The sequence below is a fragment of the Amphiura filiformis genome, chromosome 16, assembly GCF_039555335.1.
Source record: "Amphiura filiformis chromosome 16, Afil_fr2py, whole genome shotgun sequence".
In the NCBI taxonomy this organism is placed as follows: Eukaryota; Metazoa; Echinodermata; class Ophiuroidea; order Amphilepidida; family Amphiuridae; genus Amphiura; species Amphiura filiformis.
The window spans coordinates 13,730,391-13,757,711 of NC_092643.1; the positions used below are offsets into that span (position 1 = coordinate 13,730,391).

General features: G+C 38.1%; 3 protein-coding genes across 3 annotated transcripts in view; 1 reads left to right on the forward strand and 2 right to left on the reverse strand.

Annotated features, from left to right (window-relative positions):
• Positions 1–2,817, reverse strand: part of LOC140135594 (uncharacterized) — a 98,232-nt gene extending 95,415 nt beyond the window's left edge. The window contains 1 exon segment of the mRNA XM_072157136.1: positions 1,977–2,817. Coding sequence (XP_072013237.1) covers positions 1,977–2,574 — 598 coding nt within the window. The 5' untranslated portion in view covers positions 2,575–2,817.
• Positions 2,818–5,155: 2,338 nt separating this feature from the next.
• Positions 5,156–10,027, reverse strand: LOC140135596 (large ribosomal subunit protein mL55-like). The gene is made up of 3 exons (XM_072157138.1): positions 9,935–10,027; positions 7,660–7,873; positions 5,156–6,547 (listed from the first exon to the last, which is right to left on the reverse strand). Exons 1-3 carry the CDS (start codon positions 9,952–9,954, stop codon positions 6,386–6,388), a joined length of 396 nt encoding a protein of 131 aa, XP_072013239.1. The 5' UTR covers positions 9,955–10,027; the 3' UTR covers positions 5,156–6,385.
• Positions 10,028–10,161: 134 nt separating this feature from the next.
• Positions 10,162–24,223, forward strand: LOC140135595 (divergent protein kinase domain 1C-like). The gene is made up of 5 exons (XM_072157137.1): positions 10,162–10,201; positions 18,471–18,564; positions 18,944–19,142; positions 20,867–21,718; positions 22,762–24,223. The coding sequence occupies exons 3-5, from the start codon at positions 18,993–18,995 to the stop codon at positions 22,966–22,968; spliced, it is 1,209 nt and encodes a 402-aa protein (XP_072013238.1). The 5' UTR covers positions 10,162–10,201; positions 18,471–18,564; positions 18,944–18,992; the 3' UTR covers positions 22,969–24,223.
• Positions 24,224–27,321: the final 3,098 nt, after the last annotated feature.

A 27,321-nucleotide genomic window follows, 5' to 3' on the forward strand; every position in this document is an offset into this window, starting at 1 on the left:
TTTGGCTGAGAAATCGGCGAGTGAAGGGGCGAGTGATCGGCATAAAAATGACACTGACAGGGGAGCCGGAAATATTATTACAAGCTTAACTGACAATGATCGTGATTCAATGTGATTTCATGTTTGCTTTAATTTTGGTGCATGCACACTTTTTGCTGTGCATGTAGAAATTTTGGGCTACATGCACCAGTGCAGGTAGGAAAAAAATTGTAAATCGGACACTGGTCAGGGCGCACGCCGCCACGCAACGGCGGCACGCTTGTTGCTCCTCAATGATCGGGCATCGCGCGATAATGTGTTCGCATAATACACGTGCAAGAACTAAGAATGCGATTCGGCGGCTTACAGTCAATGAATTTTGAAAAAAGCAGGTGTGCTACAAATCGCACTCCTGGAAATAGTCAGGCGAGCTACATGTGTGCTGTTAATTGCACTCGGTAAGGATTTTAGGTGTGCTATCATTTGCACTCGGTAAGAAGTTTAGGTGGGCTATTTGAATTATTGCACTTGATATTCAGATAAGAAGCATTTTATGCAAATTTCCCAGCACTGCCCCACGCACCCACTGCATGACATCACGTGCACAGAACTGACGAATCGTGTGCGTAGGATCGGTGAAATTTTTGCAAATTTTGGTAAGAAACACCTCGTGCATATTGTCTGTCTCCGTTGAAAACTGGATCCTCCGCAGTAAAATCCACCATGACCACTTGAAATAAGCTTCCAGCAAAGTCAGAAAAAATATACCATGTCCAACAAAAAATTATAACTAGGCCGGCAAAAAACACAAATTTTTTGAAGTAAAAAACGAGATCCTAAATTTTGAAAAGCGAGAAAAGCGAGACTTCCCCTGAAAAATGGCACAAGAAGCTTTAAAAAACGCTCCGAAAATACGAAAATGCAAAAAAATCCAAAATGTTGCCTGCCCTCTGTTGTTCAGATTAGGTCAGTTTAAATATAAACAAGACTCACTGAACTGCCGGCGTGAGTCGAAGAAAAAGTGACCAAAATTTGACCTTGAATTATGTCTTATACTTAGTTACATGTAGCCAAAATATTACAGTAATTCGATAAATATAATGATATTTGGCCTAAACTTGAACTCATTTGAAATGAAATGTCAGTTTTTATTGAGTAAAGTATGACTTTTCCACTCGTCCATTATAAAACTTTTATGGCATAAAGCAACATTTTTACAGTAAGTGCACTGCTTGGAAACAAGGTGCGCTATAAATCGCACTCGGTAAAGTGATTTAAGGTGAGCTCTATGCGCGCGATCGCACTCGCGCGTCTTAAAATGCATTGACTGGGCTTAGATGTTCGTGATGGTTTCGTTCATTTAAAACAACGGGGATGTCCTCACAAAAGTAACGATATTGGATAGGCAAAAGACAAAAATCCTATCATTTATTCTCTAAAATATGTACTATAGGGACTAAATTTACTTTTGCTGCAAAATCATGGCTAAAGAATTTATCGCGTCTCATGTCATCTGTCAATCAAACTCGAGCACGGTTTGTTTACAAATGTCGTGATGATATGAGTTGCTGAACGCGGTGGTAAAACCGGGCGCCTTATTGTTAATTTTGCACCTTCAAACATACGAACCATCTCAAAAGTTAGGTCTTTATAGTAGGAAACTTTCTTTCGCGTAGTAGGCACCATGTCAAAAATGCCTAGAAAAGTTGCTTTTTGCCTTGTAAAGGTACCGTACGTAATTTTTTCGCCTTTCTCTGCTATTCCTTTTTCTGATCGGCACCAGATAAATCGGCCTTCCTTTTACACGCTATTACCCTGTGTAAACCAATCAAGGATCATAATTGACAGTGACATCAGATGGCAGACGCGATAAATTCTTTTTAATCTTTGTCTTTCATTATTTATAGACTTACTTCTCAAGCAAGCTTACCGGTAAATGAAACAAGAAATAATTATGTGATACATATGATACACATATACAGTACAAAAATACATACCCACTGCTGGAGCATCATACAAATCGCCAAGTAATATCTCTGGAGCAGAGTAGGCTAAACTTCCACATGATGTTTCTAGCTTTTCTCCGGGTCGATACAAATTACTAAATCCAAAATCTGTTAGTTTAACTATGCCTTGTTTCTTGAAGAAAATAACATTCTCAGGCTTTAAGTCTCTATGTACAACATGCAGTTTATGGCAATATGATATGGCTTGTACAATCTGTCTAAAGTAATATCTGGCCAGATCTTCATCCAGACCATTTTCGTGCTGCATGATGTAGTCGTACATATCCCCTCCATCTCCAAGTTCTAATATCAAGTACAATTTTGTCTGAGTGTCTATAACTTCATAAAGACGTACAACGTTAGGGTGTTGTACCAATTTCATACATCGTACCTCCTGAAAGAGATGAGCTCGCGAGACCTCATCAAGTTTGTTTTTATCTATGACTTTGACAGCTACCTTCTGCCCTGTGAAAACATGTTTGGCAAGTTTTACAATAGCGAAGTGACCTCTGCCTAACGTTTCTTCAAGATCATACAAACCGGCGATCTTTCCGTCGTAGCTGCCACGAAGTCCCGCTCCACTCATCATGAATAATGCCGTACAATATTAGTGCATATCCATCTTGAAATTGAAGTTAATTCCGTATGTTTTTATGACTGCTACTATGCCAAAATCGTTGATTAAAGACCGGTGTTTTAGCGGCCCGTCTTTGATGAGGGATGTCATGGATGTTTACAAGTCGTACAATTTGCGCAAGCCATCGCGCAGATCAATAACCGGTCCACTCGTTATAAAACGGTAGTTTTAATTGGTTCTTTGGTACCTATTTCCTGTATCGTCAATGATACACAAACACCAATCAAATACATTGTAAGTACTTGCATAGCAGGACCGGCAATCCTTCGTAAATGTCAAAATTTTTAACAAAAGAGGGCGTTAAAAATGTGAAATTTCCTGCCCAGGCAGTGCTGGTCTATAAGAATTCAATTGAAAAGAAAACAGACAGAAATAAATATAATGTAATGTAGACTTTTTGTAGACTTGGTGGGAGAGAGCAATGGTTTAAGGGGATGTCATTTTCTTCAGAGTTTCAGAAGGGGAGGGGAGAATATGTTGGTGACCAGAGTCAATCTTTATGACCCCTCCATCACAGGCAAAAATTCAGTAGTTATATTGTTTGAACTAAGGTGCTGATCGCACAAAAAACTCTGATTGTAAGCATAAAGAAGGTGCGCAGGGCCAGTGGCATAACTAGGGGGGCAAGAGGGGGGGGCCAACATGCCCCGGGCGCCACATTTAGGGGCGCTGAAATGACGGTGTATAAAAAAACCAATCAATCTTCGCACGCATTTCAGCACAAATAGTCATTTGAAAGATCAATTTAAGACTGAAATTCAACTTCATTGTGACCAAATGTCATTAAAGTGCTGTGTTTTCGCAATTGTTTCAAAAATGGGTGCTGGGCGCCATTATACATCCTTGCCCCATGCGCCACAACCCCTAGCTACGCCACATGCAGGGCATGTATAAATTTTGATTGTAAGTGCAAAGAATGTGTGTGGAGCACGCAAAATTTTCGCATTAGGCCTATCTATAAGGGCCTCAGTAACTAAAAGATTGCGGATGAAATTTGACTGTACGTTAAAAGAATGTGCGGATAGCACACAGAAATTTTGAGTCACCACCAGTCGTTTTTATTTTTCCTAACTCCCCCTATTTTTGGCATAAACCTAGGCGTAGATCCCGGGGGTCAATCCCCATTGGCCCCAATCCATTAGGCCTACTAGTATACAATCACCCCCCCAAGTTGATGGCTGTGTGGGTTACTGGCTAAAATTTTGGCCACCCTTGACCAAGAAAGCTGGCTACGGCCCTGTGGATACTCGCCTTGGTGTCAACTTGCTGAAATGATGAAGAAGGCTCGGGGGCACTTCAAATTATGAAATGGAAATAGCTGTAGGGCTGGCGCTTTCGCTGGGTCATTGGGTGATGAGAGCGTGATTTTTGACATACGGAGTGAGAAAAATGTAAAAAATATGGGGTCACTGGGTGAGAACATGACCTTTTTTTTTAAATTGAACCTTTAGGTGAGAGCCGAAACAGCGCCACAGACGCCTCGAACATCAAATTTCTAATTCTAAATGGCTTTAAATTTCTTTTTCAAAATAAGTAACAAAATCAGTGATAAATGAAAGTTGCTGTTCAAATTGAATTTGTAAGGGTCTTTGGGTGACAGATCAAATGGAAGAATAGGGGGTCTTTGTGTGAAAGAGCATGTGTTCATATAAAAATATATGGGATCTTTTGGTGACAGCGACGCTGAAAAGGGGGTCTTAACAGCCCTACATACGCTTCACCTCCAAAGTGGGAGTGCCTCGGAGAATACTCAGGGCGAGCAAGATGTTTAAGTGGGGGCATATAAAAAGTTTTGGGGCAAGGACCAAAATTTTCCATACCATTTTTTCAGAGAGACTGAACCCAAGACTGAACATTTACATTGTAAATCTTTGAGCTTCCAAAGGCTTATTGGGACAATGTGCGCGTAGCATCCAAATTTTTGTATTTTACTTATTTTGGCCAATTATCGGGGTGAAAACGGCTTTATTGGTACAATGTGCCCACTTATTAGATTCTCAATCAAAGTATATGTTGAACTTTTGCTAAACATCAAAGTGTTATTTTTCAATAATATATTGATTTAAATAATGAAAATGTTGCTAAATATTGTCAGACAGACCCAACAAGTTTTCAACTCTCTCTTGACAAATCTGGTGATAAATCCTAATTCTTTACAAATTTGGTCTTTTCCCGCGATATTTTTATCAATCTATTAAACGCAATGGGGACGACTGTTCAAGTTATGATAATTAGATCCACTGGGTTCAAAAGAAATACCCCTCCTAAAATTTACATTTCTTTGCATGCCTTGACATACTGTACATTTTATTGATTCGAAAAATTCAACAAGCTGTGAATAAAGCAGTATCGTTTTTCAACGCTCCAAAAGTTGTCCCATTTAAAAAATTTAAAAAATCATCCCATACATATAAACGGTCTCAATATCAATGTTTTATATGATGGATTTAATAGTTTTTTCTTCACCTTTCTGTCTCTGATCCCTCCCTCATAGTTCCCCATACAACAATATCATTCAGTGCAAAACAAATAATTTTGACATAAATGAGGTTTTATTTTAATCAGTAGTTGTTTCAAAATCATGATAAAATTACCACAGAGGGGAAATGAGTTCTCCATGCATATATTTGACCAAAAGTGTGAACATTTACCTGCAATGGGTAGGTTGAAGCACCTTACATTTTGACCTATAAAGTGTGATATAACACCCGAAAATACCACAAGGATAACCACTGCTCATGCATGAATCCCGGTGAGCTCAGGTGATGCGATGACGCAATCACCCTAACCCTTCAATTCAAATTTCCCGCCAATGTTGTCAATTTTCAGCGTACATATAGCTACGACTTTATGCAAATGAGACTACATAAAGGTCAAAGAAGAAATATTGTTTGCTTGCCTTCAAACTAAAACTTTAAAAAAATGACTTTGGCCAATTTTGGGTCTGTCAGTGGAGGCCAAGCAAACAAATTTTGTTGCTGTGTGTTTTTAAATCCTTGCAATATTTTGATAAGGGGGCATGGCCCATGCAATCATCCCCCCATGTTGATGCCTGTGTGTTCATTAACCTCACATTTAGCCAAATTTTTGCTTGCTTCATGCAAATTTATTCCACTTTTTACTGCATATTTCACCCTTTTAGCTTCAATATTTTAGTGCGCTATGCATGCAGTTGTGCCATAACTTATTTTGTCGCCAAAAGGTGCTGGATCCATAATACATCAAGAAATCTTTTCCAATCACATCCCCCCAATGTCAAAAAGAAATCTACGCCACTGGTGACAATGATGACAGTACAGATTATTATATCCATGTTGTTATGGTAGCTCATACAAAACAATGTAGGTGTAATTTTTACAGATTTGCATGAAATTCTTATACAATATTTTATCCAATATTTCATACCAGTAAAATCTAACTTTGAATCAGCCTTTTTCAGGCTTTTCCGTTTAAAATTTGCAGGGGAGCTTGTTATTGCTCTCCTTGAGTGCTACTGGAGAGCACTAGGAGAGCATTTTTACTGTACTGTATATATGTGGTTATTATTGTTACACCAAAGGTAGGTGAGCAATAAAAAGCTCTCCTCTGCTTTATTTGAGGGGAGTGATGGGGAGCAATCGCTCTATCTCTCCTCAACGGTAAAGCCTAGTTTTTGACAGAGATCCTAAAGCAATAAAATCCTTTTCTTTGCACAAAACTTAACAATCCTGTGATATTGCTATGTTCAATGTTCATTATTTATACATGTCTTTTGTCTTTGCTATCATCTTCTTGTCTTCTGAAACATGCGTTTGTATTTGCTACTGTCAAAGTCATCGTCATCCTCAAGATCATCTTCTATCATAACCTCTTTCTTCTTGGGAGCATAGCGTTTTAGTCTCAATTTGCGCTCTTCTGCACTCAGTGTGCTGATGTCAACAGGAAGCTGTAAAATTAAATTTAAAAAAATATAATAATTATAAAACCTAATACCGTATTCGTTCCAATAAGCGCCCATGCCCCAATAAGCACCCACCCAGGGTATTTTCAATTTGCTAAAGGGTACCATTAATGTTGAAGTGACGGATAGACGTGGATACAGTGAAATAGCTGGGGGATTAGAAGTCCTGTGTAAACATGCAATATATTTTCTGCATCAGAAAAGCTACTGGAACGTCTCAGGACCCTTTTATAACGTATGTTAATTTGTCTCTAATAAACGCCTGTTAGGAAAAAATTGGGTAAACCATGTAAAAAATAAGCGCCCACCCATAATGACTTTGTTAAGCGGAATGAATACGGTAACCATGATAACATCAATTACGTAGTACTAGTATTATTAGTCATAATGTTAAAAATAATGGAGCTAGTCATTTATTGATATTTTTACTGATTTCTCAGTTACAAACTGGCCCTTGGCATGCTTGGTGACATCACTTGTGACAAATTCATCTGCTTTTAAATAAAATTATGTCCTCCAGGGGGTCTCCATGGGAAATTTTTCATGATAATGATAATACAATAAAAGAGACATGTCCATCTGTCATCCTCCAACATTGTTGCCATTGCAATTTACCTTTTCGGTAAATCGCGTAAGTCTGAGACATTGTCATTTGACGTTATGCTGACTTGCAATGCGCAGTATAAGTCAATTATATACCATCCAGTTGGCATGGATCTACACTGGCTCCAAATTCAGAGGGCTGTAGATAAGTGACCACACACACCATCTTTCTGTCTTTCTTAGTCACTCTCATCCTCTTGGGTGTAATAATTAATTAACTGTGATGCTGCCGATGCAGCATATAAAAAGGGGTGGCTTTGCAGGAAGTGCTTTCAAGATATATGAAATAGTGAGATAAAAATAAAGAAAACTTTTTGGAATGCGTTTTCACTTATAAAATATGAATGCCTAGTCAATTTTAGTAAATGAGGTTTCATTTCAAAGCTTGCAAAATGTTTTCAAAGCAGAATACTGAACTCAAAATTAACTTCATCACCCCCTTCCCCCCCCCTTTTTTTGATGTGCTGCATCACAAGTTTATTCAGTAATAGTACCTTCATGATAAATCTTGGTTCTGGATACTTTATCCAGTATGTTGACCCATCTTGATTGACAATCATGGCAGGATAGACCCTGGTGTATTTCTTGCGATTGGTTTTTGCCACTGTTGCCCTGTTGGAGTTCCATCTTATTGCAGCTACTCCCAGTACTGGATGAGACAATGCTTGACAATTGGAACAAATATGCTGGAAAATAGCATGTGATAACCTGGGGAAATCATGAAGAAACAATGACATGTATACTGTCCGCACTTCTGGGTCATATAGATTCCTGTCATCTGATTGGTTAAAAGGTGGTCATTGAATTAGCTATGCCCCCCTTTAAATTAAGAATTTCGTAAAAATTGAACTACTGGGCAATGTTTTTACTATTGCCCAGGTCAGAATTTTGGTGAGAATCCAAGAATCGATTCTCGTAAACAGAGTTGTGTGATTCAATGCTGATTCTTGCAAACGTTGATTGGCACAAATTGCGTCTGCAAGAATCACCTGTATTCACCTGTCTTCAATATTGATTCCGGCACAGTGGAACAAATTCTCAATATTGATTCCGGCACAGTGGAACGAATTCTTACCCTAATTGCCCGGGAAACTCAATCGAACAATATAGAAAACATATTTATGTAGCTAGATTTCCTTGACCGACCTGTTCTTGAAAAAAATTGAAATTTCTATGTAAATATGTATTGTGTTTGGTCCCCGGTCTAGGCGAATTTCGCTGACTAGCAAATGTGTTTGCCTGGCATACCTACATGTATTATAGGCTGTACTGTTCCCGGGTACTGTTACTAGTTAGGCCTAGACTGCGGAACTCAGTCCTCAATGATAGTCAGTCATTTATCTTTTGGTCGTTATATGACTATCATTTGAGGACTGAGTTGTTATAATACATTTTCCGAGGTGCAATTTCACACAATAGCTGGGGATTAGTGGGGCAGAGGTTATCTATTGAATCCTTTCATGACCACTGAAGCATAGTCAAGACTGTCTGCCAAGGACACTCGGCACAAATTGAAAGACCATGTCAACTCTCGACAAAAGAATGCATGCATGTCAGGTCATACGACACCAATTTGGTGTTTGTTATGACACCAATTTGGTGTTTGTTATGCTCCTCGAAATTAGTACCTTACAGTCTGAGTCTATGTCTGAGTTAGGCCTGCTGTAGGTATGCTAGGTGAATTCAAATTTACCATCAAACTGCATCATTTTATATATCAAATCAAAGCCCTTTAGTAAACAAAGCCAAAACTGAAAACCATTTTTTCATAGCACTTTCCGTAGCAAAGTTACATCTTGTCAAAGATTGACTTTCATCAAAAAGTTTCAGCTAGCAAAATTCCCCAAAACGGCATTTCGGGGTGTTTCTAGATCTTAGTCTCATTATGATAGCAGCTTTTTTAATGGAACTGCTATCCAAATCCTCTCAAATTCCATGTGCGAGTGACTTATCACCATAAAAATCATATATTTGGGTCAAGTGAAGTATAGAAAACATATTTATGTACGCTTCCTTCTTCGCCAGTTGTTTTAAATTTCTATGTAAATATGCATTGACATTGTCGGCGAATTTGGCTGACTAGCAAATGTGTTAACTAAGGTTTGCCTGGGACTGGGTTACCTACCTGCTGTATTAGGGGTGGTGCAATAATTATGTGTACCCGGGGTGAATTCTCAAAATGGTCTGCCAAAAATCGCTGTTCCCCCCTTTGGCCGTGCTAAAAACCTTTGCCCCCCCCTTTCGACGTGCCAAAAACCTTTGCCCCCCCTTTGACGTGCCAAAAAATCTTTGCCCCCCACATGCAAGATTTTGAGGAACCCGAATTTAAAACCTTAATTGTCTTAACATATAATGCTCGCGCAGCGAGCAGGAAATTTTGCATTGAACGTGTTCGTAACGCTTTCCTACGCCTTTTTAGGGCGTAATATAGAAACGGTGCCCAAAATATCTGTGCCAAAAATTGCTTGCCCCCCTTTCGACCTGCCAAAATTGCTTGACCCCCCTTTCGACCTGCCAAAAATGCTTGCCCCCCCCTTTTGGCCTGCGAAAAAATCTTTGCCCCCCCTATAATTCACCCCCGGGGTACACATAATTATTGCACCACCCCTTAAAGCTTACAATAATAATAATATTAAACTGTAAAATGCTAAGATTATTCTACAAATTTGTCTTCAAATTTAATATAACCTACAGATGCAAAAGGTTTGACAAACAAACAAATCTTGTCGAGTTTTAATGATTTGTAAAGCGGAACATCCTTTTCCTCACCTGGTTATGGGCGCTGCCATCTTGGAATTTCTGATAGTGATGGGCGATATATAATTAAATATGCAATACAAGCATACACAAGTCAAGTATCATTTAACCAGATTCACAAATTCAAATGAGGTCCATTTGTCCTAATCAGTATTAAAATCTATTTCATCCCTTTTTCAACTTTTTCAAAAAAAAATTGGTTTCCATTTCTCTTACTTCCTTCGTTTCTTGTACCGCCCAACCTTAATGTTTGTGACAAAAATCGGTGAGTCGTATCAGGTAATGTTTATGTTTTTTAATGATTTATTAGGAAGCAATTCCATAAAACATAGGTTTTGCTTTTATAGTTTTTGAGTTTTATATTAATTATAAAATAATAATACATTGTTGTTATTATTGTTGTATTATTAAAAGTCTTTATGTAATTAAGGTAAGCTTACTGAAATGTGAATGTATTGTCAGTTTGTCACTGCATGAGTAGCCTCAGTACTGTGGTGGTGCAATAATTTATGTGTACCCCTGCCTGGGGCGGTGAATTTTAGGAGGAGGGCAAAGATTTTTTGGCTGGTCGAAGGGGGGGGGGGCGGGGGAAAGTGATTGTTGGCCCTAAAAAGTGTAGGAAAACATATGATATGATTATGATATCTATAGTAGGTATGCCAGGTGAATTTAAATTTGTCATCAAACTGCATCATTTTATATATCAAATTAAAGCCCTTGAGTAAAGAAAGCCAAAACTGATAACCTTTTTGTCATAGCACTTTCCGTGGCAAAAAGATTCTGCTAGCAAAATTCCCCAAAACAGCATTACGGGGGTGTTTCTAGAAAAGTCTTATGATGATAGCAGCTTTTTTAATGGAACTGCTATCAAAATCCTCTAAAATTCCATTTGTGAGTGTCTCATCACCATAAAAAATCATATATTTGGGTCAAGTGAAGTATAGAAAACATATTTTTGTAGGTTTCCTTGACCAACCTGTTCTTGAAGAAAAATGAAATTTCTATGTAAATATGTATTGTGTTTGGTCCCCAGTCTAGGCGAATTTCGCTGACTAGCAAATGTGTTAACTAAGGTTTGCTTGGCATACCTACATTATAGAAAATTTCCTGCTCACTGCGGTTGCAAATTTAAGTTGCATTTTAAAAAAATATGATAAAGACAATTTAAGGTGTTAAATTCGGGTTCCCAATATCTTAGTGTGTAAAAGGGGGGGGGGCAAAGATTTTTTGGCACATCAAAATGGGGCAAAAGTTTTTGGCACGTTAAAGGGGGGGCTAAAGGTTTTTGGCACGGCCAAAGGGGGGGCAAGCAATTTTGGCAGACCACAATAAGAATTCACCACTCCTGGGGTACGCATAAGGTCGCATGTCATGAATTGGTCATCTTTTGTGTAACATAATGTAAAATGAGGAAAATATCACCAATTGTGATTCACTTCAACACAACTTTTAATCAATACATTTTAGACCATTATAAGTATATATTTCTGGAAAGCTTATATTACAAGGATGCCAAATCAACAAAATATAACATCATAATACAGGGTGGGTAAGAAATATACAGGGTGGAACATCAACAAAATTAGCATCTTTCTTGTCACAGTGAACCCCATATTTTTCTTTTCTGAAAGCTATATATGTAGCTCAAAATGAATATGGATTCAGAAAGACATTTCATGGGCCCATCAAACAAATTAGGAAGAAAGAGTTTGGTATCCCTTGTGTTAAACATACAGGGTGGCAGGGTTCGATTTACTTTGAAAAATGTGCATAGCAATTTTTAGCGAAAACCTTATTTAGGCGATGTTCTTATAATATAAGCATATGTTTACATTGTAAAAAATTGCTATACAAGCTGAAATTTGTGTAGCAGGTTGTCCAAAATGGGGAGCATTTTGCTCCACGACACCACTTAAATCGAACCCTGCAGGGTGGTCACAAATTGTAAAATAATTTTACAATTTTTATGACATTTATCAATCAAAACTTTTTTCCTCCATTTCTGACACTAAAACTAATAGCATAATTGAATTCCTCATCAAATTTCCTTTAAAATGCAAAGATAAAGATAGGCCATTTAGAAATGTCAGAGCATTACGTGTACACTTTGTATAGTAACATATAGGAAAAACTGTCTTAATTAGCATTTAATTAGGCAATTAATTAGTTACATCTTTTGTTACAGTTGATCTACTATGAGGTAGATCTACAATCCAGGATGATATACAGGGTGTCCCAGAAAAAATTACCGGGCGAACAAATTTGAACGTAAGTCGAGAAATAGACATCAGAATCCAAAAATCTAAACATCAGCGTGTAGCCCATCTTATTCTGCATCTCATATGCCAATTTCGCTGGAATCGTTTGACTGATCGCGAAGAAATGAGCGATTACATAATGCATGTGTCAATTCACTTCATTCCAAGTTTGAAAGAAAGATCATTCAACATAATGCACACTAGTTATTAACTGTCAATGGGCTTCATATTTTCTTCTGTGAAATACTCATTCTTTTTAAACAATCTGTTTCTTGCAAAACATTTAATTAGGTTTTGTTCAAATTTGAAAACCTGCACGATATTGAAAATGAAAGCTTGCTTGTAAGATGATGCTCGGTACTTGTAAATATATATTTTTCGTTAATGTTGCATAAAGAATTATTGCATAAAGAATTCCAGCTGGCTTAAAATTTCTCACACACATTAATGTTTTTGGAATATTTTCAAGAAATCGTAATGCAAAGTTCAAATCTTTTTTTAATGGAACTGCTATCAAAATCCCTCTAAAATTCCATTTGTGAGTGTCTCATCACCATAAAAAATCATATATTTGGGTCAAGTGAAGTATAGAAAACATATTTTTGTAGGTTTCCTTGACCAACCTGTTCTTGAAGAAAAATGAAATTTCTATGTAAATATGTATTGTGTTTGGTCCCCAGTCTAGGCGAATTTCGCTGACTAGCAAATGTGTTAACTAAGGTTTGCTTGGCATACCTACATTATAGAAAATTTCCTGCTCACTGCGGTTGCAAATTTAAGTTGCATTTTAAAAAATATGATAAAGACAATTTAAGGTGTTAAATTCGGGTTCCCAATATCTTAGTGTGTAAAAGGGGGGGGGCAAAGATTTTTGGCACATCAAAATGGGGGGCAAAAGTTTTTGGCACGTTAAAGGGGGGCCAAAGGTTTTTGGCACGGCCAAAGGGGGGGGCAAGCAATTTTGGCAGACCACAATAAGAATTCACCACTCCTGGGTACGATAAGGTCGCATGTCATGAATTGGTCATCTTTTGTGTAACATAATGTAAAATGAGGAAAATATCACCAATTGTGATTCACTTCAACACAACTTTTAATCAATACATTTTAGACCATTATAAGTATATATTTCTGGAAAGCTTATATTACAAGGATGCCAAATCAACAAAATATAACATCATAATACAGGGTGGGTAAGAAATATACAGGGTGGAACATCAACAAAATTAGCATCTTTCTTGTCACAGTGAACCCCATATTTTTCTTTTCTGAAAGCTATATATGTAGCTCAAAATGAATATGGATTCAGAAAGACATTTCATGGGCCCATCAAACAAATTAGGAAGAAAGAGTTTGGTATCCCTTGTGTTAAACATACAGGGTGGTCAAAAATTGTAAAATAATTTTACAATTTTTATGACATTTATCAATCAAAACTTTTTTCCTCCATTTCTGACACTAAAACTAATAGCATAATTGAATTCCTCATCAAATTTCCTTTAAAATATGTGTACTTTTGAATAAGCAGGATGATTTGGGCCAAAGATAGGCCATTTAGAAATGTCAGAGCATTACGTGTACACTTTGTATAGTAACATATAGGAAAAACTGTCTTAATTAGCATTTAATTAGGCAATTAATTAGTTACATCTTTTGTTACAGTTGATCTACTATGAGGTAGATCTACAATCCAGGATGATATACAGGGTGTCCCAGAAAAAAATTACCGGGCGAACAAATTTGAACGTAAGTCGAGAAATAGACATCAGAATCCAAAAATCTAAACATCAGCGTGTAGCCCATCTTATTCTGCATCTCATATGCCAATTTCGCTGGAATCGTTTGACTGATCGCGAAGAAATGAGCGATTACAATACATAACGCATGTGTCAATTCACTTCATTCCAAGTTTGAAAGAAAGATCATTCAACATAATGCACACTAGTTATTAACTGTCAATGGGCTTCATATTTTCTTCTGTGAAATACTCATTCTTTTTAAACAATCTGTTTCTTGCAAAACATTTAATTAGGTTTTGTTCAAATTTGAAAACCTGCACGATATTGAAAATGAAAGCTTGCTTGTAAGATGATGCTCGGTACTTGTAAATATATATTTTTCGTTAATGTTGCATAAAGAATTATTGCATAAAGAATTCCAGCTGGCTTAAAAATTTCTCACACACATTAATGTTTTTGGAATATTTTCAAGAAATCGTAATGCAAAGTTCAAATCTTTTAAAACTTTGACAGTAATGATATTGGTATCAAAAATCACAGGTAAAGCTGTAAGCACTTGATCATTGTTATTCTTGTCTCAAATGTTCTTTAGAAAGTTAAAATATAACATATTTGCACAACATGAAGAATTGAAGTTGGAAAGCTTCCAATTGCAGAAATCAAAGTTTTACGGACAAACTGTTATTCATCTTCAGTGAAAGCATGAATGACATAACACCGTTCGATTATAAAATAGATAATATGGACTAAATTTAATGAGATATACACACTTTAGGCAGCTGTGAGCGAGTATGAAAAAAGCGTCTGTTGATCAAACTTGGAATGAACTGAATTGATGCACACATTATGTAATCGTTCATTTCTTCGCAACCAGTCAACCGAATCAAATCAAATTTTCGTATGTGATGCACAACAAAATAGGCTATGCGCTACATTTTAAATTTTAAGATTCTGATGTCTATTTCTCGACTTATGTTCAATTTTATTTGACCGGTAATTTTTTCTGGGACACCCTGTATGTGCAATTTGTGGACCATGCTAGTTGTACTTTTTAAGATACAAAGGTTTGAAGTTTGCCATATTTTCACAATTTTGTGTACAACCCTATGGGGCTCCCCCGCCCCAGCTCCCCCGCCCCGGCTCCCCCATTGACACATCTTACATATTGAAGCATAAATCTCAAAGTCAAAGTAGTTGTCCAATTGACATGGGGTTTTTTGTATTTTATAAAGAACATCATTATCTACAAAATGACACCAAACTTTCCACAATAGGCCTACATACTATACTTATAGAATAAACCAAACTTGAAGTGTGAAGAAAGCATTTTCATGTTACGGCTCCTCCATTTTTGGGTTACCTATTTGTGACATGCGACCATAATTATTGCATAACCCAAAACACTCATCAAGTCAATCCTAGGTTCCAGGATCGTGCATGGGTAAAACTGTGCACGTTAAGCCCGTGCCGGGAGCCCGTGCGACAATACTCAAATTGAGGTATGCACAAATGCATGTAGCTGATGTGGGAAGAAGAAGAAACATGATGATGTACTGTCTTGTTCAAGTCAGACGGTCTCATAACTACGGCCAGCTAATGATCCCCTATCCCAGCGTAGCTGCGCGGATCCAGGGGGGTGCTTTGGTGGCTGCAGCACCCGGGTATGAATCGCAAAAAAAAAAAAAAAAAAGAGAGAGAGAAAGAAAGAAAGAAAGAAAGAGAGAAAGGAAAAAGTATGCACCAAATCGCGCGAATTGAGTTCAGAAATGCAAAATTTTCCTAGGCAAGGGGACGCCGCCCCCTTCCAACACCCTGGACCCCCGTATTGGTCACTTACTTTAGGCCTACAGCAGGCGCGGTTTGGGGCGGTTCCTCTTCCCACAAAAAAGGAAATGAGAGAAGAGAAGAGAAAGGGGGAAAAGCTAAAAAAAAGGAGAAAAAGAGAAGAGAAAAGGAAGAGAGAAAAAGTTAACTTGTACGTAATTGAGTAGGTTCATGCCTAAAAAACCGCAGAGTCGGATCGATCATTCACACATTTTTGGCTTTTTCAAACTAAAATATTTTACACACTAATAATGCCAAAATGGTCTACCAAATCGCTTCAATTAGGTATTCATTTTGCAAAATTTTCCAACTTCTCAGGGGGGAACATCCCCCTTCAGACACCCCCTTGCGTACTGGATGAACAAGTGGCCATTTTCGTTTCTGCTAATTTATGTTTAAAACAATTTATAGGTCTACAACAATAGGGAAGCAAAAGGCTTCATGGCCCGTCATATCACACATTTTCGGCTTTTTCAAACTTAAATTGTACACACTAATAATGCCAAAATGGTCCACCAAATCGCTTCAAGTAGGTCTTCATTTTGCAAAATTTCCAACTTCAGAGGGGGGAACATCCCCCCTCAGACACCCCCCTGCGTAGTGCATAAACAAGTGGCCATTTCGCTTCTGCTTTCAAAATTAATTTGTTTTAAAACAATATATAGGCCTATAACAATAGGGGAAACTTGTCCACGAAAGGCTTCATGCCCCGTCATTTCACAAATTTTCGGCTTTTTCAACATGTTCAAACTAAAATTGTACACACTATATAGTGACAAAATGGTCCACCAGATGGCTTCAATTAGGTCTTCATTTTTCAAAAGTTTCTTATTTCTGAGGGGGCACATCCCCCCTCTGACACCCCCCCCCCCTGCGTAGTGCATAAACAAGTGGCCATTTCGCTTCTGCTTTAGGCCTATAACAATAGGGGAAACTTGTCCACGAAAGGCTTCATGCCCCGTCATTTCACAAATTTTCGGGTTTTTCAACATGTTCAAACTAAAATTGTACACACTATATAGTGACAAAAATGGTCCACCAAATGACTTCAATTAGGTCTTCATTTTTCAAAAGTTTCTTACTTCTCAGACACCCCCCTGCGTCGCGCAAGCGCTACGCGATGCCAGCTTCGCGCCCATTTTTAAAACTTATTTATGACTTTTTTACAGCACCCCGGGGTAGACTGGCCCCCAGTCTCGGTTCGGTTCCATCTCTGGATAATGTAACAATAAATAATTACGTAATGCCTTATGAAAAAAATGCCAACTCCCCCCTTATTTTCTTCAATGCCAAAAACCCATTCCTCTTCATCCACAAATCGACGCCACTAATTACACCCACCACAGTCAACCATGCAGCAATATAGAAATATGGCTCGTATTATAAGTGAACGCGAAAGTCCATTGAGCGCTGATTCCGAGACTGGTCCAATCTGTTAGAGATCTCACTTCCAAATATTCGCTTCAACGAAGCACGGTGATTCCGATGTCAATTACGAAAGCCCCGCCCCAGTTTCAATTCAAATATGGTAGCACAAAGCTATGCCGCGGGATGTGACGCAAGATCGGATGGGACACTTGTCAACAACTGAGAGGTATTGAGCTCAAGTGGCACGCGTCTGATAGACCCATGGTGCAGCAATAATAAAAGGCAACCACTGACTCGGACTTAGGCCTATTGTCCATATTATGTACATTATCGCGTGGCGGTTTGCAAATGTTTGCACATTATTTAGCTAGGGAAGCCGTTTCAAATATCCCCGCGCTGCCAAGCTGCGTTGATTGGTCGGATTCAATATCGTTGTTTAGTCGCTTACACAAACGTTAATGTAGTGAAAACATGGACGTGGTATATAGAAAGATTGCGTGACTCCAAATCCGTAAAAGTGAACTTCCAGCAGTTTGTGGGAGCTGGAAGTCAAATTGCCTACAGACTGGGAGGGTCCGTGTATTGGGTTGATTTTTAATGCTATGTAATCTACATTACCAGTCGTTCTCCACGGACCCGAGGGAGGGTCTACCCGGGGGAAGCAATCCTGGATCCGCCCTTGAGCGTAGCCCAAGGTATTCGCACTTCTGTCACTACGATTTCCACTGTTCTTCTCGGTACGAAGGTCTGAGGCTCTTTTTAACCAAATTTTTAAACAAAATATCACTTCTTACCATCCCTCATGACTTGAAGAATACTGAAGATAAAACTTTTAAACAAAACATATTTGGTCAATTGGGCACCTAGGTGGCGCCCAGGCACGGGGGGCTGTACGAGGTACTCAGTGGAAAATGGTGGTAACGATGGGTCTTTTTATGATATTACAACAATGTGCTATGCAACTATGAAAGTGTGTCATTTCTAGGGATGTGTTTTAACAGGAATTTGGAGGGTTACAATAGCACACGAAGTGTTGATGAAATGGTCGCTCTTTTGTAAATAATGAAATGCTGAAAATAATGAATAAGTTGCCTCATTATGGTTTGAAAAAAATGTTACAATAAATATAACATCAAATTTCATTAGCCTAACAATGGGACAATGTCTTCTTTGTTTTCTGGCCGATTTTGCAGTTTTCTATTGCTGGGTTCCAATTATTCGCCTGTGAATGTGGTCCAGGAAGCTGTTCCGTGTCGGTGCATTTTACTGTTGTGTCATTTGGACAACTGCTTGGTTACTGACATGTGTTTAGAGTAGAGTAGAGTAGAGTAATCCTGTGTGTAATTTTTGTTCATGTAGGCTTACAGGCAAATAATTGGAACCCAGCAAAAGAAATCTGTTGGGCTGTGAATGTGGTCCAGGAAGGTGTTCCATGTCAGTGTACTCAAAGAAGGTAAGTGCGACCCAACCAGATTATAGAAACTGTATAATGAGGCTTAGTTCAGTGCCCTTTTGGCTAAACTTTTCCAGTTCTCAGATGTACCTGGAGCGTGATTCAAATTTGAAGCCAATGTTAGTATATTAGTGATTAGTCCTAGAAGACAATTTAGTCAAAAGGCTCGGGGAACTTCAAATAGGTTCTCCAGAATAACACAAAAAAAATTGATTGGGGTCTCTGGAACAGGAAAAAAGATTGCAAATGAGGGGGGGGGTGGTCTTGAGGGCAGCACTTATGTAGTGCAAGGTATGCCGAGTAAAATTGATTGCCCCCAGAAATGCTCCTATGGCTCATCAATGGTATTTGTATAACATGTTATTCAATCTCGTTACAGGAAGTACTCAGGCAATGAATACCAACAGACCTTAAAATAACTCAACAAGATGTGGCGGAGGCTATCGCCGCGTCGCATCTGTCTTGGTATCATTCTGATCACAGCAGTGGCTATCCTGTATGCAGCATTTAAAGCATCATCAATTATCATCCCCAAAGCCTGCACAGATGACCAAACCACCAGAATATTTGACAATTTGGTAAGAACAAAAAGAGTGTACATTATTTACATTGTGTAACTCAGTGGTTCAGAATTTGAATGTTGGTGTCACATTTCATTTAGGGTTAAAAGGAAGTTGTAGAATAATTGTTCAACAACTCTTCCTATATCTTTGTACATGAACCAAGTATTGTTAATCAGTGATGAAGCCACAGTCCTGCGTAAACACTGTCTTACGTTGGAAGTAGCAGCTAATAAACATTACCACTTTATTCTATACTTTTATTGCTGGTATCAACAGAACTAGAGAAATCACTGATCTTCTTGTAATACGGTTGAGTGGCAATGAGTATGACAAAAGCACATTCCGAATCATGTGAATTAGATCTTTAGCTTGTTTCGTTGAAAGGGATTCAATCATGTTTCAACATTGTTCATCACCGATTAACCAGGCCCGTAGCTAGGATATATTTTGGGGGGGGGTGCTGATTTTGAAAAAGTGGACTTTTTTCAAAATTTGAACTTTTTTGGATTGGGGGCGGATTTGGACATTTTTGGACCAAAAAGGCATAAAAAACCTTAAATGGGACTTTTTAGGCCGTTGGCATTTTTTAGGGGGTCTGCAATAAACAACTCACGTCCGGCGCATCTGCATGGTTTACTTCGCAGTAAAATGTGCTTATGGGAAGCTTTTAACTCGCAGCCACTGAGTCATCTTCAACTGAAAATTAGTCACATAGGGCACCGCTACTTGGGCCTACTTGACAGAAGTTACTTCTGAGCCGATATCACCCAAAGGCTCTACATGTCTCAGAAGAGAGTTGTAGCACTTGCAGATGGCTGGAAATGTACACCATCCCTGTTTAGATTGCTCCTCCTTATTTTGAGGAATACCCTTCATATAGACGAATCCAACGAGCCAAGTCATGGTCAGGATTTGGTCGGCCATTACTGGGTCCCCGCAGCACCAAACTGGTGTTGTGACTGCCCAATTGGGTGGATTAAAGCTGCTTAAAAATTGATGTTAGATTCTTTTGTGTTGTAAACTGTCATCATTCTTTTGTCTACGTGTAACACTGGTGATAGAATGCAGTTTAAAATACCCTCCAAGGCCGCATCATTTCACATTTTAGGTGAGATGGAGCCAGCGGGGACCCAGCTATGGCTGCCATTGAGGTGCAGGAATGCGTGAAATTGGATTCATCTATACCTGGTGTTTTAGGTTAAGGGAGCATAAGTTTGGAAATGAAGTTGTTGGTAGGGTTATATTACCATTAGGGTTCTCAAACCAAAATGTGTTCTGGAGTTGCAGTTCCTCATAATCCATCATATTTTTTGCACCTAAAACTGGTGTTGTGACTGCCCAATTGGGTGGATTAAAGCTGCTTAAAAATTGATGTTAGATTCTTTTGTGTTGTAAACTGTCATCATTCTTTTGTCTACGTGTAACACTGGTGATAGAATGCAGTTTAAAATACCCTCCAAGGCCGCATCATTTCACATTTTAGGTGAGATGGAGCAGTGGGGACCCAGCTATGGCTGCCATTGAGGTGCAGGAATGCGTGAAATTGGATTCATCTATACCTGGTGTTTTAGGTTAAGGGAGCATAAGTTTGGAAATGAAGTTGTTGGTAGGGTTATATTACCATTAGGGTTCTCAAACCAAAATGTGTTCTGGAGTTGCAGTTCCTCATAATCCATCATATATTTTGCACCTAGAATATTTAACAACTGTCATATTTGTTCCTTCTTTGTTATTCACAGTGCAATTTATACCAGAGCCAAGCAGTGGGTGGCAACTTATGTGAGGTCATATGTACAAGTAAATCCATCATATATGAAGATTGTCTCTTCAAAGGGAAAGGGAAGAAAGTCATAGCAGCAACATACAACTCGAAGAAAATCATTCTAAAATCAAGAAATGAACGACTTGAAGAATTTGAACTTCTGTTTAGTGCCAATGATAAAGGGGGATTTGCACCTCCAGAAATGGACTACGACTCATTCAAATCGATGTTTAAAAGTCACATGGAAGCCCTCATGGGTATGAAATTAGTAGATAGCGAAGATGTTTTACTTTCCAAAATGTGGACTAGTCCGATTTTACAAAATGATGAACTCACTCCTGGTGAGATGAACAGTGTGTGGACTTTAGTACAACAATCAGAGTTCAATTATTTGAAATATTTTCATGGTGCTCAATTTTTGCCTGATATCTATGGTTCATGTGGACATTTTTATGCTGTTGAGTACATACCATCCGGTAAGATCCTTGATCCGAGTCTACTTAGCCTGTCGGAACAGTGGGATTCGGCACCTTGGCCCAATCGTGCCAAGATTGGGTTAAGTCTAATGGATCTTATCGCATCAACAGAGACATTCTATTCGGAAATACTCCACCTTTGTGATGTGAAACCGGACAATTTTGGAGTGACAGAAGATTTTCAAGTCAAAGCTATTGATATTGATATTAGTTTTTTTACACCTCAGATGAGAGATTATTTACAGCAACCAGACTGCACTGCGGATGAAGAGTGTGATTTCTTTGACTGTCATGGGGCGTGCAATAAATCAACACAGAAGTGCTTGGATGTAAGAACCAATAATAATTTCCAGGTAAACAATGATGTGATTGTTTGATTAAAAGAAATTTTACTTCTTGAATGTACATTGTACATTGACCTGTAGTGGTATTACTTTATTTATTGGCCATATATGCATATGTAGTTTATGTACTGATGACATAAGCCTACATGTATGCATATATTGCTGATAGCGAGTGATAGGCAAAAATGATGCATGCTGGGAATGAAAAGGGCTCAAATTCTCCGCCATGAGTGATGAATTTGATAGCTTTTGAGCCCTTTCATTCACAGCATGCATCATGTATACCTAACAGTTGTTATCAGCAATATACCTTATTTACTTTGATCCAGAAATTGAATAATAGTAGCCCAGTACATAGCATTCCAGTGTCTCATCACCCAACTAAGGATGAGTGGGCACCACATAAATTAGAGAAGGAGAACCGGGACTCCCTATACCGCCATGTACAGTCGCGCCGTCAGCTATGGGGAGAAAATTGGGGGTAGGAGGTCCTTGTCGACGGTGCGCGGAGACGAACAAAAACAATATTGCGTCTCATCTGAAGCGTCTTGGTACTCGCGTGCAGGTCGCATCAAGTGCGTCTTTCAAATGCGCCCTTCATCCATGTCGCGCTTACATGACAACGAATGCCTCTTTGCTCCATGCCTGTATAAAGATGGCGGTCAAGTCCCGATTCTCTGCCTTTAATTCTGTGGTGGGCACCCAGACTGGACCGGGGCAGGCTATTTTGCATCACCCAACAGGTTTAAGCATTGTCCATTCAATCTTAGAATCTTGGTATAGTGAAAATCTTCCTAGCTAATTGATTCAGCTTCATAAATAATCTGGTTTGTTTTTGTGCATTAAAATATAAGTTTATGTGCTATCTTTAAAACAATTCTGAAATGAAATTTGTATTACTGATAGGTTGGGAGATGTATAGTTTTTGTACGAGTGCCAAGTATCTAATCATAATGTTATTAGTAATCATTACAGTATTAGTTACCTGCTGCTATACCAATTATAACCCGGGTTATAACCAATGTTCTATTCTGACATTTTTTTTCTTCCAGTCCGTATGCTCAGATATCTTAATGCATCATCATACCTACCCAGGACTTCTTCGCAATCCGCCAGCGGAAGTGGCCACTGAGATTACAGAGCTTCTGGATAAGTGTGTCAATCCGTCTCGTGAGGAGAAATACATCCAAACACCTTCAATTACTAAAACCTTCCAAAGATTACATAGTCTGCTCAAAGAAAGTTTACAGATACGGTAACAGGTATATATTATTTTCACCTTGATCACTGACTCACAAAGATTATAATAGTTTTTATACACTTTGTATTAACATCTTGGCTTCAGCTACAACATCTGGACTTGTTTCAATTAACCAAGCAGTTTCAGGAGGATGTTTGAAAAAAGTAAAATGGAAACATTAAGGTGGTGGTGACTAGGTCACCTGATTTTAAATTTTACTTTATGGCCCATTGCATTGTGGGACAATTTTGTGCAGTTTTGGGACACTTTGCCCTCTGACTTAGTGGGAAAATCGTTTTTTGTGGGTACAAAATATTATTTAAAATGTTTTACTGGGGTAAAAATTGTAATGATAACATTGTTACAATAACAAATGAATGAATATCAATTACAGCAATTTCCCCGATATGTCAGAGGTCAAAGTGTCCCAAAACTACTCTTAAAAACCGGAAGTTACAATGGCGATTGGGCTTATTTGAGGCATTGGTGACTAAATTTGGTGCAATATCTGGATGTTTTTAATCCTATCTCTATAGATTTCGTGAACCTCTTTTAATCAGTATATCTTGAGCTGATGAAAAGAGAATAGTGCACAAAGATTTGTTAGTTTCTTGACTTTAAGTGGAATTTTACCTGTAGAATCTTCAAAGGAACTGGGAACCTTATTTATTTTGTGCACTCTATGAATATTGTAAAGTACATATTATGCATGAAATGCCTGTACCAAATATTATATACATATCATCACAATTTCTCCATACAACTATATATATACATATTTTGTCTGAAATTCCTGGTCTACATCCTATAGTCATAAACAGAGATAAACATGGAAATGTTGCAGCTGATATCACTGTCAATCAAACTCTACGGCCTGTGATTGGTTAGTAGGGCGAAACAAGGGAGGTATTCGTCTGGTGCTTTCATTGGAGAAAAGGAATTGCAGAAAATGGCAGACGATGTTGATACTTTTTCAAAGAAAGTTTCATAAGTAAAATAAAACCTTTTGAGACAGTTTGTATGTTTAAAGGTGAAAAACTAACCATAGGCATGCTGTTTTAATTTCAATTTTCACAACAAATCTTAAACAAACCGTCTCTGAGTTTGATTGACAGGTGACTTCAAACGCAACATTCCACGTTTATCTGCCGATTACCACATTAGTGGCTCACTTACATGTGACTGTTAATTTTGTGAATGCCCCAGTCCAAGAACCAAGCAGTTTTCAGACGCATCATTCATTTATATATAGTGAGACCCCAATGTCACAGATCCAAACCTGGATCTGCCCTTGCTGGAGAGAGATGGGTGGTAGATAAAAGGGTCTTGCGGAATAGATAATGAAATCGCCTGCTTCAGTGTTGTATGCTGTATCAAGCACTGTAAGAATATTTGCAGGGAAAATTCAGTTGTGTGCAGAAATTGTGATATAGCTATCATTCAATGCATGACGTACAATAATGCATGTTCACCAGGGGGTACTCAAGTTTTGTTTGCTGAGGATTTGAAAGTGGGCCCCATCAATATACCACTTGTTTTAAGAAATTTGGACCCATTTATATACCAAAAGTCAAAAATTGTGTCCAAGTTTAACAACTTTTCCCCAAATTTCACAGTATTTAGCATAATTTGGCTATTTTCCAAAAAATTGAGATAATTTTGAAAAAATGACCCATCCATATACCAAATTGGCCCAGAAAAGGCCAAAAATGTGTGACACATGTTTGCACTGAGTACCCCCAGCATATTGCCCTGTGTGACCCATACTAATGTGTGCAATAAATTTCCAAAACTTGCTTAGTAGTCCATCCACCACCTTGTTTGTACGTTTAGTCATGTATGGAATTTGCATCTGCCAGATGGCCGTAGCAGCAGGTGTACTGTATGAGTATGATTCCATTCAATGGCAATGCAGCCATGAAAATTGATACACAGATAGACACGTTCTCAAAAGAATCTCTCCCCAATATTTTCAATAGTGGAATATAGTCACAAAAGTGTTTAAAAAAACTGCCAACAATTTGATGCTATCATTCATAGGAAAAATATAGGCTGTATTATATTATTCTGAACTCAACTACAGATTTCAACTTCTAATGTTGACCCAGCTCAGGTCCACTTAAAAAAAAATCAAACTAGACTACAAATTGTAACTTTACCGTGTAAACTAAAATGCAATTAGAAGTCACGTTATAGCGTAAACGTCAAATTTGTCTAAGTTAAGATAATGATCATAACTTACATTTTACAAATTAACACTGTTTCTTGGTGCCCTTAGGGGACACCCTTCATTATACATGTATGTGGTACTAAATTTTGATGGTTATTTTGTACCTCTATTTTTCTATTGTTATATTTTTATATCATTTGAATGAAATTCTGGGATTTTTCACTCTTTTAATGCTGTGATATCTTTTATTGTAGAAAGATTTGTCTTTATCTTACAATGAACTTAATACTGATCTGTTTGTTTGTATTAAAATATGTAATAAAAAATTATGCAACATGATTTCAAAGAGTTTTTGTATTAGATTGTTTTGCTGTGGTTCTGGATCATCATCATCATCATCATCTGGCCGCAGAGAGCAGGCGATTACAAGATTTCTCCATGCACAGTGATCTTTGGCAAGAGGTAGCACTGGCTTCTGTGCTGTAGTCTGATACCTGTATGATGATTTTCCAACTGCATCGCTACGCTCGGTGCTCACTCCGGTCGCTATTCGAGAGGCGTCGCGGTTTGTGGAACGGGGCTAGTTCTAGCAAGAGGTTCTATCTGTTCTGCTTGAGTGCCTTCATCATACCCTAGCACACATTGAGCATAGTTTTTACATAGGTGTGTGTGATCTTCTTTTGCCAGTTGGTATGTAGATAGACTATTGGGATATTCTAGTTGAAATAATTACACCCCCTATTGAAGACAGGACCTTAATCTTCCATGCAGGTAGTGTGCATTTCAAATGGGCTTACGTGATAGGGTGATTCCATTTGAAATCTATACCCCTTGTATGAGAGATTTTAGAAGGTTATTTCTTCCATATGGGTGTATGGATTTCAACTGGAATAGCCCATTTATACCTACTCACAGCTCGAATTGATCACTTTGCAAGCTTTTGTCATGACAATTCTTGTGAGATGTCAAACTTGATGGTCACATGAAATTACTAGACTGGATCCTTGATCAGCTTTGTGTTTGAGGGAACAAACCAAAAGTTTGATGATATCTTTAATGAAAGTGCTTTCATTAGTAGGATGACCCGCTCTCTGAAATGTTAGAAATTTTAACCCAAAAGATCAACTTTGACAGATACTCTAATAGTTTTTTGCAAACGTAATAATACTTCCCTTAATACTAGTCCGATGAGTAGGACCTGTTCTTTTCTAAGTTACCAACTATACTCGACTCTGATCGCTCAAGAAAGATTAACCACAAAAAAAACGCCCCTCTCTTTTTCAGGCGGCGCGGTCACTGGATTTTCGTGTTTCGTCTTTCATGTGAGATAGTGATCATAGTCTGAGCTGAGTATAGTCTGGTATAAACTTAGAAAAATGGTCCTACTCGTCGGAATACTTAATACCCAGTTCTGGTATTTTCTTTAACATTTTTTTTTTCTATTTCCAAAATGCAATGAGTGTGTCAGCAGTTGTAGAGGTGACAACTATAGAGTTCACCCTATAGATGATATAATCATGTTCACCCCAGCATTGTTCATCAGTTGTGAAGTGTAATGTCTGGACGATTTATCCTCAAGTGTGACACCAAATAAACATGTATGCTGCACTCACTTGACAGAAATAAGTTAGTCTATTCCCAAACAATCCTGTATAACTGATGACATATATTTTGTGTGGTTAATTTTTCGTGATATGATTTGTTCTGAACAATTTTATGTTTTCTTTTATTCATGGTTTGAAACAGTGGCTATATTGAAGCCTTTGTGTTCAAATATTTTAACAGGAACAGTTTTATCTTAAATGATAATTATTAGGTAGACAGCCAGAATATTACTCACATCTTTAGATTTTGCCATTTTGGATGATGGCTTTCTCAAAAGTGACTTGGGGGAAAACCAGCTGTAGCCTCGGACAATGGCAGTTACTTAAGATCATGTATATGATTCGCTGCTTGCGCCATCACATAATGGGAATGAGGGAGAAGCAGTGAACCAAGTCACTTTTGAGAAAGCCATCATCCAAAAAAGCTGAAGATGTGGGTAATATTCTGGAATTGTCTACCTAATAATGTTCTGATATTTTAACAGGGTTTTAAATTTGTTGTTGCCTGTTTAACTGTAAAAATGAAACATCTGCTAAAATTGACAGTTATACTTTTACCCGGGATACTATTTCAAATTCCAAAAAAATAATATTTAAT

What these genes read in the sequence shown, in the direction of transcription:
- LOC140135595 (XM_072157137.1), top strand. Translation starts at nt 18,993, where the DNA reads ATGTGGCGGAGGCTATCGCCGCGTCGCATCTGTCTTGGTATCATTCTG. An exon ending in CCAGAATATTTGACAATTTG is followed by an intron (nt 19,143 to 20,866) that starts GTAAGAACAAAA and finishes TGTTATTCACAG; the next exon opens with TGCAATTTATACCAGAGCCA. An exon ending in GAACCAATAATAATTTCCAG is followed by an intron (nt 21,719 to 22,761) that starts GTAAACAATGAT and finishes TTTTTCTTCCAG; the next exon opens with TCCGTATGCTCAGATATCTT.
- LOC140135596 (XM_072157138.1), bottom strand. Translation starts at nt 9,954, where the DNA reads ATGGCAGCGCCCATAACCAG. An exon ending in ATGGCAGCGCCCATAACCAG is followed by an intron (nt 7,874 to 9,934) that starts GTGAGGAAAAGG and finishes TGATTTCCCCAG; the next exon opens with GTTATCACATGCTATTTTCC. An exon ending in AACCAAGATTTATCATGAAG is followed by an intron (nt 6,548 to 7,659) that starts GTACTATTACTG and finishes TTAATTTTACAG; the next exon opens with CTTCCTGTTGACATCAGCAC.